Genomic DNA, 14,122 nt, shown 5'->3' on the forward strand with positions numbered 1-14,122 from the left:
ATGACTTGCAGCTTCAATAATCGTTAGTTCTTATGGCAGCTATATGATATCGTCCGATTTTAATAAAATAATTCTAAACTGTCAAATTATTAATAAGTCAAAAAAATTTTTTTAAAAATACAAAATAGGAAAGTTACTTTAAAAAAAAAAAATTTATATATTTTTATTATTCCCATGGGAGCTATATGATATAGTCGTCCGATTTTGATAAAATTTAAACCGTAATTCTGAAATTTTTTTTTATTTTTTTTTCCGATGGATCTATAGTCGTCCGATCCGGCTCGTTCCGACTTATGTACTACCTGCAATAGAAAGACAACTTTTGGGAAAGTTTCATGCAGATAGCTTTGAAACTGAGATACTAGTTTGCGTAGAAACGGACGGACAGACGGACATGGCTAGATCGACTCTCCCAGAGATGCTGATCAAGAATATATATACTTTATAAAGTCGGAAATGACTCCTTTACTGCGTTGCAAATTTCTGACTGAAATTATAATACCCTCTGCAAGGGTATAAAAAATGATGCTTTCGACACCAAAAAAACAAGTTTTAATTATTGGTTTTTAGCATTTGATACTGAGTAATCGTTATTTAAAAAACTTCTCTATATATTCAACTATTGTATATTGGCATGCGATCGCAAAGAAGTTCAAGTTGAATTAAAATCATCATGATACTAGTCTTTTTGAAATGATTTCATTATTATTATTGATGTCGTTATAAGAAAATATACGGCCATCATCTTGTAAATAATTCAAGGACTTACTAAGTCATTGATTAGGATGCTCAATCCAGAAAAGAAACAGTTTAATAAAAAGACTGGATCGTGTAGCGGTGTCTATATGTTTTGCATTTCAAGAATCAAATATAATAAATCAGCTTTTGAGTCTTTTACTTTTTAAAATCTTTAATAAACATAAGAAGATTTTTTCCTGTGCAACCAAAACATATATAAATCATTTGTTCAAGATCTCAACAAAAAAACTAAACTTTATTTAAGTTTAACCAATATATCATTTTTTTTTTGTGGTTCATAGCAGAACGAATTGAGGTTTGAATAGAAAAGTATAAAGAGCCGGAAACGGATGTCTTCTTCTTTAAGCTGTCATATAAAAAAAGGGGCAATTTCAAACTTTGAGATTAATTCAATACACCTAAAAACAATTTATCATAAACTATTGGGTAGTTCTAAAGTAACAGCTACTCATATTTAATTCCTATGTTAAGCCATAAGCCATGATATTTTTGGTTAGTGTATTATAAAGTAAACAAGCCGAATAAATCGTGATAACATTTCAATACAGTGTTGGGTTCACTTATTAGAGCTTCTGCATCACTTTTCATTTTTTTCCACTAAGCAAAATAAAAACTTCGAGTGTGTTAATTAATCAATGGTGTTTTTGAGTCCGCCAGCAATAAGATAAATTAGTTTATGGGAAAAAAAATATTTGTGTTGCGTAGAGTGGTTCAATTTCAAAATGTTAAGCAAGGGCTAATCATCAAAGGAGTCTCAATTAGACCGAATTTTGAATGCTCGGCATGAGCAGGTCGTAAATCACTTTGGCAAAAGCCAGGGAGTCGGATAGTGACTGTGACTAGGACAGCTGGGAAATCCTTGAGATGCCTGGACCGGCATACCAAAGAGCCTGGCAAAAAAACGCAGCTCAAATGCAAAGGATTCTGCCAGCATGCACGACGCTTCTTTGACTTTGTTTGGCAATCGCTTAAGCCGGGGAAAAGATCTGGGGGGATGTGTGTGGAGAACCAACAAGTACGTGCAGTCAAACAGATTTCCAGTTAGCAGCTCACAACAATTCGCTTTTAAGCCAGCGCATAAATCAACCTCAAAAGATATCCCCCAAATTGGGGGGTTGGGGGTGGTACGATGGATATTCGAGGGGGAAAAGTTTTTTTTTGGGGCCGCGGCATTTTATTGAATGGATAATCGATTGCAGCAACGGCTGGCAGCGCATTAAAGGATTTGACTTTGGGCAACTTTAAAACTTAACCCAAGGCGATGTCGACGAACTGAGCGATGTGAAATGCGGCTCTTTGCGGTCAATTTAATTGAATGATGAATTGCGTTGGACACTTGGGAGGTAGGGTTTTGTTGCCGCAGAATTTTCTTCAGTTGTCACGAGTACTTGTGTCCCAGGATGAGACGGGAGTCGTTGGGGCGTTGGAAGGAGTGGCAAAAGGCGACGACAAAGACGAATACACATAATCAGTCAAAATTTATGACAAGCTCGAACCCGAAAGTCAGCTTAAGCATTTAATTGGCCCAGGTCCAGTTAGCAGTCCCCCAGGACAAGCCTAATTAGCATGGCCATACACAGGATGGAGTCCATTTTTTGTCGCCCTATGCCCTTTTCCTATGGCTATGTGTGTCCGGGACCCAAAAAGATTTCTACTGTTCCTCGACTCTGACTGATGACTCCGCTGGAGAACTCAGGGGCAATTTGTCTAGGCCAAAAAGGCTTCTGGCCTTCTTGACTGACAACGAGCGAGTAGAGTTCAAAGTTTGCTCCTCGAAAACATCCTTTTGTCGCTGCCTTTCACTCGATTCGCGCTGCAAGGAGGCGCATAAAAGATAGATAAATAAGAAAAACTCTGAGCAGCGTAAAACCGAAAATGTTGAGCTTAGTGCAGTTTCGTGTAACGCATTATTCTTGCTTAACATTTGTCGGGCTAGACTCTTTCCCTTTGTTTTCTGTTTTCCTTTTTTTCGGCCAGTTTCAGTACAAAGTCAAACAGATAAGGGAATTCAGCGCAAAGACTAATACTAAATCCGATTAAAACTAAATATTATATATCTATGCAAAACAGAAACTAGTTTTGTTGTTTTTCAATCAAGAAATTCCGTGAAAGATGAGCAGACGTAGAAGGAAGTAGCAGGTGCTTTTACCTGCACCATGCACTTATTACATTAACAACAAAGAACGCTTAAACGGATTTGTAAATACTCTGGTTAATATTTTTGATAAAAACAAGCATGGGCCTTTTAATAAACTTGTGAATGACATTGACGAGGGCGTATGCCATTTTATTTAACTTAAATATGGTTTAAATTTAAATTACATTTTTTGACATTAAATTTAATTTCGAAAATAATAAAATAAAGCACATAAAATAAATATAATTTTTTTATACATAAAATTTAAGGTCTTTTATGTTATGATTACTTATGAAAAATCAATTAATGGATCATTTTTTTAAGAATGTTGTTTACCTTATCTGCAATAACTTGAAATAATCGATTTAAAATTAATCTATATAAAAATATTTTCAATTACCGTACCAATAGAAGTAAGATTTCTTGAAAACATCTTTGTTAGTTTTGATGAAGCATTATTTAAATGTCTACAAATGTGCTATATATATATAGCCGCAAATTAAAATTTTTTTGGCTGTCTACAAAAGTAACTACAGAAATGGCTGTAGAAAAGCTAAGTTGGCAATACTGTCAATGTATATTGTAAAATTATGTTGAGCTTTCATGTTTACTTCAATCTGCCGCCGTCAGTCGTCACAGCGCCCTCTGTGGACATTAAATGGAACGTCACCGCCCATTTGGTTAACCGCTAGATGGCGCTAGGACTATGTAGTCCGAATTGTTGACACCAGTGGCAATGTTTAATATTAGTACCGAGCGGCGAAAACCAATCTCCATAACTAGTAATGGGAAACGTATGCAAGAGCCGAATCACCTTTGGGTCCGACTACAATTCAAAAAAAGTATATTGAGTTGTAATGCAGTGAGCCTACAAAAAGAGAAAACTATGCTTGCCCCCCAGTAAGAATCGAACCTGGGTCTAATTTATTCTGGTGCACTTTCTAACCACTGAGCCACTTCCTGGTTATTATTTTTTTTACTCCTTAAGGGATTTTAAATTTTTTTTTATAAAATCCGATAGGATTTTTTATTATTTTTTACCTTATTTAGGTACAAACATTAAAGACCAAGATACTGATTTTTGATTGCCTCTGAAATAAACCGAAACAAATTCGTGCATTAGAACTTGAATCTGTTTGTATATTAATTGTTTTGAATTTAGCGCAGCACGCCATTTTACGTTAACAAGTCAGAATTTACGTTTAGTTAATCAGTATGCTACCAAAAAATTATCCTAAAACATAAGGCCTTTTCAATGTTGTATATTGGTATTGGTAACGTTGATAAAAAATAAGTACACCCTTATTGTGCGTGTATGCAAGGATTGGTGAGCTTTGACTTTTATTCTCACAATTTACAGCAACCGTAGTTTGGATGAGTTCATTCTGTTAAGGTCTTAATAAAATCAATTTCATATTGCTCAATAGATCGATCGATAGGATACTAAATTAGCTGACAAGCGATAGCAATCGCTCGAATTGCCTCCACCAATCATCCCCCGAACCGTTTCCCATCCCTCTGGTTCCTGAAAGGCGTTTTTCTGTTCTTGTTAATGCCAATGATACTATTATTTAATGGATCCGTCTCACTGGAACCTCTTGTTCCTCTCGGGAAGGCAACAAAGGCGGAAGGGAAGTGCTCGCTTTCAATGAGGTGTCTTTCAGGCTGAAACAAGGCAAGTAGCAAACATTGTCAACAAGCAAGCAAAACACGGCAACGCCCCTAAGCTGCTAATGAGGGCAACTGCGGCCGGAGGCTGTGAAAACAACAAATAAAACGAAAATAGTGAAAGGACGCATGCTGCGATAAGGATCAGGATCACATTCGCAGGCAGCTGAGAAGCGGAGAGCGAGAAATACAGTGGCAACATGGCCGCAAAACGATCTTGAGGAATGTTTTTGCGGTTTGGCAAGACAAGACTCTCTCACAGGCTACCTAAACCAGCGTTGTTCACTTAACAATCACACACAGCCGATAATCCTGACCCTCGGAAAGTATTCCAAAGCAGAGAAGTATACAAAAGCGTAAGCGGATTGGCCAAACAAAGTTGAGTGTCCTCAATACCTCGTCCTGATCCCTCGCCTGCGCCGTGTTTGATGTCCTGCGGCGCATATTAACATTATCAGCTGTGTTCAACAGAGATGGCTGCCGAGGTGGAGAAAATCCCACTAGACAATGTTATCGGAGCCCAGTAATTGTCTCGTCCTTGTCCGGGCATCCGAATAATGTGTGAACATTTACACCAAGCCAAGGCTCCTGCTGCGCCTGACTGCCAAGCACATTCTTTTCTCCTCGCAGTAATCGGCAAATGTGGTTAAGTGATTTAAGAGGATATTATCGAGCCGTGCACCAGACAAATCAATCGAATTCAAAGTGAGACCAACTTCGTTTGCATTATCCTGCAGCCAAAGGTAGAGCCACAGAAATTGTGATGCGTTTTTCCTTGCTGCCCTTTTCGCGTCGCTTTAACAAAGTTTTCCAAAGCGGAAACGGAAATTTCCTTGCCATGTTTGTGGGTGTTCAGGGCTGCAGTTGCAGTCGTTTTTTTGTATTCTGCAGCTAAGTGAATTGGTAGCAGAAATCGATGCTTGGTCAATTGGGAAAAATTCAGGAAACTTATTTAGTCTTATTCTTTTTTTTTGGGTGATTAATTCCCTCGGATTTAAGACAATATTTTGAATCAGAAATTGAATAAGCGGCTATATGAGTTTTAAATATTATTGCGAAAAATAAAACCATGAGCTTATCAGCCACTTATTTTACCTCAAACTGATCATCGCATACAGATCTAGTAAGACAACATTTACCGCGTTTTGGAGTGGAATTTGGATTCTGAATGTATTTTTTGTACCACTGAAGCTATTACAAAAATTAAATGTTCTTCTAATGCTTAATAACAATGAAGCTATGTCGATTTATTTGTGAATTTTTTGATCGTTCCAATTGCAGCTATCTTTGTATGACTTTATTTTGTATTTTTTGCAAACCGAAATATTTAAACCATTGTTGAAATTAAAAATAACGAAGACATAATTTTTGTCAATCTTTTTCCGATGGTTTCTATGCGAACTATCTGATAAAGTCACCCGATTCCTGCAAGAAAATACAAATTTTTAGAACTTTGTTTTTATTTACTATTTGTTGTCCTCATGAAGCTTACAATAAAGTTGTACTCCAAATCCTTAGCTCACCAAAATATATAAACGCTACACTTACTTTTTCCATGATGCATTGTGTTTTCTTATAAGCATGGTATAATCTTAATATAACAGTGATTTGTAAAAGTCGATCAAACAATTTTGACCACTTAAATAGAGCCCTTGTACAGGATATTAAAGCCCTGTAACCAAAACAAACGTTGCGTAACAAGCAACCCCTGAACCGAATCTGCAGCCTCAATTAACCCTAAGCGACCATAAAAATCGAGTCATTCGGTCACAAATGAAAACAACTGCCGCGGGGCCTGGTTACTCAAAAATGGTTATGATTGTTATTCCGTTATTTTCGTATTTTGTTATTTTGGCACCCTCTGGCAGGACTCGCCTAACGATGTTAGTGTTTCCGTTTATGCCACATGCTTACCCGTCAATTTGCGTGCAGCTCGAGTGCCGCAGGACACGACGGATACTACGGATACCACCAGGACACCCAGGCAGATGAGAGGAGGTCCTGAGAGGCCAGGCACGGACGATTTGTAACATTTGGCAGACGTCAACGCCCTGCACAAGTGCAGGAAAATGAAATCAAATCAAAGCCAAACGAATTGATCAGAAAAATGTCATAATTGAATCGCAGTGGGAACGCACCCCTTGAACCCCGCACGGTGGGCGTGGCTGCCTTTTGATAACTTTATGCTAATCAGAGATGGCCAAAAAGTCTCAAATTTCACAGGCCATAAGTCAAACATGGAAACATGGCACAGAGAGAAAACATCCATTTAACCATTTGTCTAGGGATGGTTACTCAATCAGTCATTCTATGGTTCCTCTTTTTTCTGTGTAGCTCATGCCGCAGTACAAAAGGTGTTAGAGAGCTGGAAATAATTTCCGCTTGGCTCCTAGAGCTCATTTCGCCTATTTTGTACATACAAAACTAATTAATTTCCCAAAATGCAACAGAGAAGGGTTAAGGGAGGAGGCGGGAGGCGGCAGGCGACAGGAGGGTCTATGTCCACGTCCACGCAGGAGCGTCACAGGATATTTGTGCAAGCAATTTCCGCCGCCGAAGAGAGTTTTGTGCGTAATTAATTTATGCAAAATACAAATGCGAACAAATTGCAAATGTTTTCGCACAAAATTGCTGCGCGCCCAATTTGTTTTTCAAAATAATTAACTTTTCAGCGGGTTTAATTAGAAATTTTCTCAATTTTGCCGCTCAACCAGGAAGGCCTGTACTTGGCTGTCATCCAATGGAATAAACATTTCCCTCTAAGTTTTCTTAGCGCATTTTATTTTGCAATTATAAGGATGAACGAGTGCCTAACCTGTGGTCTGTGGAAGCAGCTCTGGTGTTGGCTGGAGGAGCTATCCTCCCGTCTGCAGGACAGCAATGCGCTCAAGCTGATCCTGGCCGTTTGCGTGGCCCTATTGGTGTTGTTCAATGTCTACTCGGGATTCGCCATGGCCAACAGGTGCGAGAGCAGATCGGAGGAGGAGGGAGCAGGGGACGCTGGTGAGGATCGACTTGGAGGCCCCAACAGGAATTTGGAATGCACCCTTCGCGGCTCGCCAGAATCCTACGACTACGGATGGGACAGGGGTCCGCATACCTTGGAATGTGCCGTTCAACAATCAGAGTCCCATTAACATAGAGCGGAACTGTCTGGAGCTCAGCTACTTTAACTCGCCCTTAATATGGTCCAATTATAATGATGTGCCCTTGGGCATTCGCCTGGAGAACAACGGGCACACGCTGCTCCTTCGAGCTGTCTTTCCCGGTCGCACGCCCTCCATCGATGGCGGTGACCTTCTCGGGCGCTTCGACTTCCGGGAAATCTCCTTCCGCTGGAGCTGGAGCAATTCATCCGGTTCGGAGCATACAGTGGACCATCGGCACAGCCCGCTGGAGATGCAGTGCCTCCACACAGATGCCTTTCAGGATGGCTGCATCTCCAGCCAGGGTCTCCTGGTTATTTCCTATTTGTTCCAATTTTCCGAAGACAATCCGTTCTTCGATGTGCTTGTCCAGCACCTCGTGGCTGTCCAGCAGGCGGGTCAGGCGGTGGAAGTGCCCCCCTTTCCGCTCGGTTACCTGATGCCAGCCTTCTACACAAACTTTTACAGCTACCACGGATCCCTCACCGAACCTCCGTGTCATCGGGGCGCGGAGTGGTGGGTGCACCCAGCGTCATTGGCCATTAGCGAGCGCCAGCTGAACGAGTTCCGGCAGTTGAGGAACCGGCGGGGAGCTCGGATCGAACGAAACGCAAGACCAGTGCAGCCGCTCCAGGATCGCACAGTCTACCTTAACCGCTTCCGAACCGGATTTTAGGCAAGAGTTTTGGATTAATCGATCAAAAACTTATAAAACATAATATATGAAGAAAAATCGATTTATTGGCTCTAATATTCATTTTAAAATTTCTTATATGCATGCACCACTTAGCTCCATAAAATTATCCGCAATCAGTTCGAAATCGGTCGTTATATTGCTGCTTTTTAAATGAGCGGTTAAAATATGCTGAACCTGATTCTCTGATTCTCTACAATTTCTGTGAAATTTTTTAAATATAATTGATATAGTACATCGATCATAAAACTATGTGTTATACATTTTTGTAATTATTTTTAGAAGCTTCATGAATTCTCGTGGGATTTATACTCACACGAAAGCAATATAAAATTTTATAATAAATGAAAAACCAATACTTTGATTTTTTGGTTGCTAAATATTGATATTGAGCGACATTGAGTAACTCAAAAAGCGATCGCACGCATTCGTTTAATTAGCAAACACTCGTTGAAATCGCTTTAGGCCCAACAATAAAAGCTTGCCCAATACGCTCACCCTTTGACTTGACAACCGGGACCCCATTACCTCCAAGTTGAGTCTAATTGGTCCTGGCGGTCGCTTGATTTGTGGTCCAGATCCTGCACAGTCTTCCGCACAATTTGCTTGGGGTTGCCGTTTGCTGGGCAAATAGTTTGCTTATATAGTAATTCACTAATTAGTCGTTCAAAGAGTATTAGCATTAGCATTAGCCGTTTGCAGGGTCCTGAGCCTGTTCCGCATCCTGTGCGCACAATCGCCGCAGGACACAGCTCTGCCAATGTGTGCGTGTGAGTCTGCGACTGTAATTTCGTTAGTGCAGCGGAAACTGTTGCGGACATGTTCGCCCTGGGATTGGGATTGGGATTGAGATTGGCAACGGCACAGGGAATGGGAACGGGAATGGAAATGGGAATGACCTGGGATTGGGTTTTTGGGCCTCCTGCGGCGACGCACCCTCATCTCCTGTCCCAGTTCCTCCCTCCCCTTCCTTCATTACAGCTGCTGCTTGGCAATCAGAGTTCCAGTTTCCAGGCTTACGACTATAATTATCAGTTGGCGCCTAACCATAGATGGGAAATTTTCGGCCCGTCCAGGGCCATTCGCTTGTAATCAGTTTTTATTCCGGATACCTCCCCGGGTCCAATTCGATTTGAGGCCTCCAATTCGGACGTGGACCTCCACGTCAACTTGTTTAATCAATGGCAGGCCAAGTGAATTCTACTGCAATTGCATTTGCTGCAAATCAACGCTAATGAAATTATACAAGCAAGTTTCGGGCCACACAGTTATTGTTGTTGGGCTCTGTGCTCTGTCAATATTTGTCCTGTGCGCCCATTCGCAATTTGCATGTTTTGAAAACTTAATTGAATTGCAATTTCCACAAATAAAGCTTAATTTTTCGGTCGCGCTTTTCGTTTCGGTTCTGCAGCCTGGGACGTGGACAAAACAATTTATTTTTCGGCCAAAAACTAAAACTTTTGTCTGAGAAATGCAATTAAAAACGGATAATTCCATTTATTAATGCTTGATATGCAAATTGATTGCACACAAAATGTTCAATTAATATGAAAATGTTTGTTAGAAAATTAATCCAATTTTTCCCAGAATGGCAATAATTACTCATCATGCTTGTGGAAGTTTGTGCGTTTATGTATGTTGAATTAGGTGAAAATGAAACACAAAAATGAAAATAATATGCAATTAATTAGTTTGAAAACCTGTTTATCTGTCAAAGTAGACAAGCGACATTTTAGAATTTATCAAATCCAAATAAGCTCAGTATTTCTAAAGGACTTTATAAACTATTATTATGTTTCTTTATTAAACACGATTGAAAGTTTTATCAATTAGCTGTACTTTTTTAAAAAACCTTTTATTTTCGGTCCCAAATTTTTTTATTATTGATCATTATAATTTCAAAATTTTTTTTGTTTCCGTTTTATGCCTTTCTTATTTATATAATATTAATTATACTTCTACATTTTTAAATTTGCATCATAATATGAACAAACTTTATAAAACGAAAAGTCTTGCCTGGGACAAGCAAAAAATCTATGCAGAATATTTTTGTACTTGAGCTAAAGATACAACTAGAACATAAACAAAGGCCAAGTAATTTCGTGCCTCATTTACCAAAATCTTTTGCCAAGTCGTTAACTCTATCGACGAAGTCGCGGCAGAACAAACATATCAATCAACATATTTAATTGAATGTAATTAGAATAAAGCAGCCAGTCTGCCAGAATCCAACTCCTCTAGTAGCTGAATAAACCGAAGGCAGTTTGGCCAACTCAGCTCAGCCCAACGACTTTTCCTCAGCAGTACAGCAGTTTGTGCAAGAAAATGAAATTAGACGAATAGAATGACGATGTAAGTGCCATGAAAAGACGTTAAGACGCTCTAAGCCAAGATGCTTGACGGGAAAAAAGGATCGGAAGAGAAGGGTGGGTAGGGGAGGAGAGCTGAGTTGGCTGCTGGTAAAATTGAGGCAAATTGCATTTAAGTGTTGCCGTTTTCATTTAGCCGCATGAATATGTATGGAGGATGCTCCGCAGAGCTTTGTGGATGGTGGGTGGTTGGAGGATTGCTAAGTTGCCTTGGCTCTTGCTTTTGTGGCATGCAAAATTGAATGAATAATTGAGAAAACGAGCGCATGATGGCATTAGTGTGTGATTGTGTGAGTCCTTGCTAGTGAGTGTGCGTGTGTGTGTTTGCAGCTAATGAATTTTAATTGCTTTTATTAAGGCACAAAGAGAATGGAATGGCATGGCTGAAGTGTCTGCATCAAAAATCCCTGTTCAATGTTAATTGTTAATCATTAAATATTGTTGCTGGCAAAATCAATATGGCGGCTGACGATTAATCAACGCCATTTTGTAATTATCTCGCTGGAATATTTAATTCAATTAACTTTGTGGGTGAGCAAACTGAACAGAGCACTTGTTTACTCGCTTTCTGTTTCAATTTTTTTTCCGACAATACAAGCAAATACAAATAATTGAAAATTGTTATTGCAACAGTGACCGCACCAAAAACAGCAACAAAATAAATTAAAGATAAAAATGGTGAAAGAAATAACAACAAAAAGATGTCTGCAAGGAAAGAGACAGCGAGGCAGTCGCACACATGAAATTAATTTTCATGGAAAACTCGGTCCTCGCCGAGTCCTTTTCCCTCCCCCCCGCACCTCTTTCGCCCGTCTCTGTCGCTCAGCCCTTTGGCGCACTTCCTTTTTCAATTAAACGCCACCATTTTCCATTAACGAATTTGCATGTGTGTCTGTGAGGGTGTGAGACACTTACACAAGCAAGCGCCTCTCCCTCAGACTCACTCACACACACACACACACACACACACACACATATGTCTGTATTTCTATAATAAAATTAAATTAGAAGACCAGAAAATTAAATCATCAAAGCTTGACGTCTGCCGGCAGCGACGGCTGCTGTTTCCTCCTGTGTGTGTGAGTATGTGGGTCTGAGTGCCACACACACATATACATACACTTGCACACTCTCAGAGCCCAATTTGCAAAAGCGACAGTTACGAGTTCATTAATTTTTCTTCTTTTTTCCCCTCTCTCTCGTTCTCCGCCTCTTGTGCTCTGCGGTTTTTGGCTACCTCCCTTTCATTTTACCACCCATTTTCCTTCCCTCTCTCTCTTTCTCCCCTCCTGTATTGCCATCTCTTTCGGGGCTGCTCGCTTTTCTTGATGGTGTGAGCAGCATCATAAATTAAATTCTTCATCAACTCAAACTCGTTAAGCGCCAATAAAGTGACAGAGAGTTATTTTCATCACTTTTTCAATGGTCTACCACAAGGCATGTCGGTGTGCGTGCATATGTGAGCGCGGCCGTAGTGCTTGTGTATGAGTTATTTTAATGCGCCGAAGCGCTCACCCACACAAACGTTCGAAGAGAGCGGGAAAGAGAGCGACTTGTTTAGGCCACGCCCACTGGATAGGGAGAGCCAGATTTCGAATTATGAGAGGAAGGCCTAGAGCTAAAAGGTAGCCCAGCAAACTGGTTTTCCATTACAGCAGCAGAATATCCTCTTATTTTTTTAAGACTTTTACGCAGGCGCATAATGATTTAGATTTAAGGGTTCTCAGTTTGATAAGACTATTCAGTTATGTGCTGTTTGGTCACATCTGCCGGATAATATCAGATCATATCAGCAATGGCAACGCAGAACCACCAATTAGATGTCACCCCTGCCAATCGGGCGTATGCTTAATTTGGCCAAAATGTACCTTTCTCATCTCTTCGAGCACACATTTTGTCGGAAAGTCGCCGTTAACTGCTTAACGATAAAAGCAAACTAATTAATCCAGCGAAAGAGGGAGAAATTGCCACATAATAAAGCAAATTAAAAGCAAATTAATTTAAAACAAAAAAGGGGGAAGCGACGAAAAGTTGCGGAGTGGCAGAGCAGCGAGTTAACGTTGCGGATGTGGCGTAAATGAAAAGGATGCAAGGACTCACACTCACACTGATGCGGGCTTAAGTGGATACACACACACACATTCACCTACAGAACAGACGGAGATACCCCAGTTTGTCCGTCTGACGCTCCACTTCAATTAAGCATCGCGCCAACATGGCAGCCTCTCACAGATACACACACTGACAGCCAGAGAGCACAAGAGTCCCCCTCTCCCCAACACTCACACACACACACACACACACATCCCTAGGACGTAATTACGTTTGGCAAGCTCGTTATGCGTAAGAATAAACGCGCATTAAGAGCTCATTAGTTGGCACAAATCGAATCGTTGGGCCAAAAGGAGGGTCCAAACCGAGTGGCAGGGTGTGGGCGGGTAAAATGGGTGGACTGTGCGCTGGTTATCTGGCATTTTCATTTAACGTGTAATGGAAGATAGCGTAAACGGGCAAATTGAACCGAAGCCAAAAGAGAAACTGAATGAACTGGGCTGAAATGAAATAGTCGTGCTCAGGGGAAAAACCACAACTCATGACAACAGGTAAGCTGCGAGATGCCGGCTAAATGTAAATGGTAATGGTATTGGCCACGCTTAATGGCTGGCTGAACTGGCTGACTGCGTCTATTACTCGACTGGCAATCAAAGTGTCGGAAGTGGTCGGGGGCCTTCCAGGCAACTCACCCACAGTGACCAAAGTGTTTTTAGCTAGCTAATCAGCTGATGAACTACATTTTTGAACAGGTTTAAGCATCAACTGTAATAATCATAGTTTTCTCTAGATTAAGGCAGACTAAATAACATTCAATCGTATACATCCAAAATGTCATGCTACCTTTACAAATTTACAAGGTTGTTTCTAATCTGCCCTTTAGCATAATTCAAAAGTATTTCTAAAACTCTTCGATTTCGTTTGAAATAAAAAACCAAGGAACCTAAAAAAATGCTTTTGGAACTTTTGTTTCTTAAGGACTACGATTTTCATTAACCAACGTCACATGTAAAACTTCTTTACCAGGTATACAAAACACAGTCAAAGTAGTGTAAAAACTCGAGTATTTTTTTTATAACGGTTATTTTTGGTTCCTGACATAAATTTTTATTGTGGGGAAAAAAAAGAGAAAATAAAATTAAGAATAAGAAATTGGTATTTGAACGGTAAACTTTTTGAGCATATTTATAATAAACTATGGCTTGCAACAATTACAGAATGTCTACAAATTTACAGATGTGTTGAAAATGGTTTTTGACGAGATCTTATTAAAATTAAACACTATTTATAAGTATTA

The 14,122-nt window shown here is 40.0% G+C and overlaps 2 protein-coding genes across 2 annotated transcripts in view; one reads left to right on the forward strand and one right to left on the reverse strand.

Moving 5' to 3' along the window:
- LOC128256147 (daisho1) overlaps positions 1 to 14,122 on the reverse strand; it is a 75,189-nt gene that overhangs the window by 41,064 nt on the left and 20,003 nt on the right. The window lies entirely within an intron of this gene.
- On the forward strand, positions 7,278 to 8,495 carry LOC128256140 (carbonic anhydrase 2). The gene is given in 2 exon segments (XM_052986269.1): positions 7,278 to 7,665; positions 7,667 to 8,495. Coding segments are annotated over 2 exon segments (1,023 nt in total). The 5' UTR covers positions 7,278 to 7,362; the 3' UTR covers positions 8,387 to 8,495.

This window comes from Drosophila gunungcola (assembly GCF_025200985.1).
Source record: "Drosophila gunungcola strain Sukarami chromosome 2R unlocalized genomic scaffold, Dgunungcola_SK_2 000013F, whole genome shotgun sequence".
Taxonomy (NCBI): domain Eukaryota; kingdom Metazoa; phylum Arthropoda; class Insecta; order Diptera; family Drosophilidae; genus Drosophila; species Drosophila gunungcola.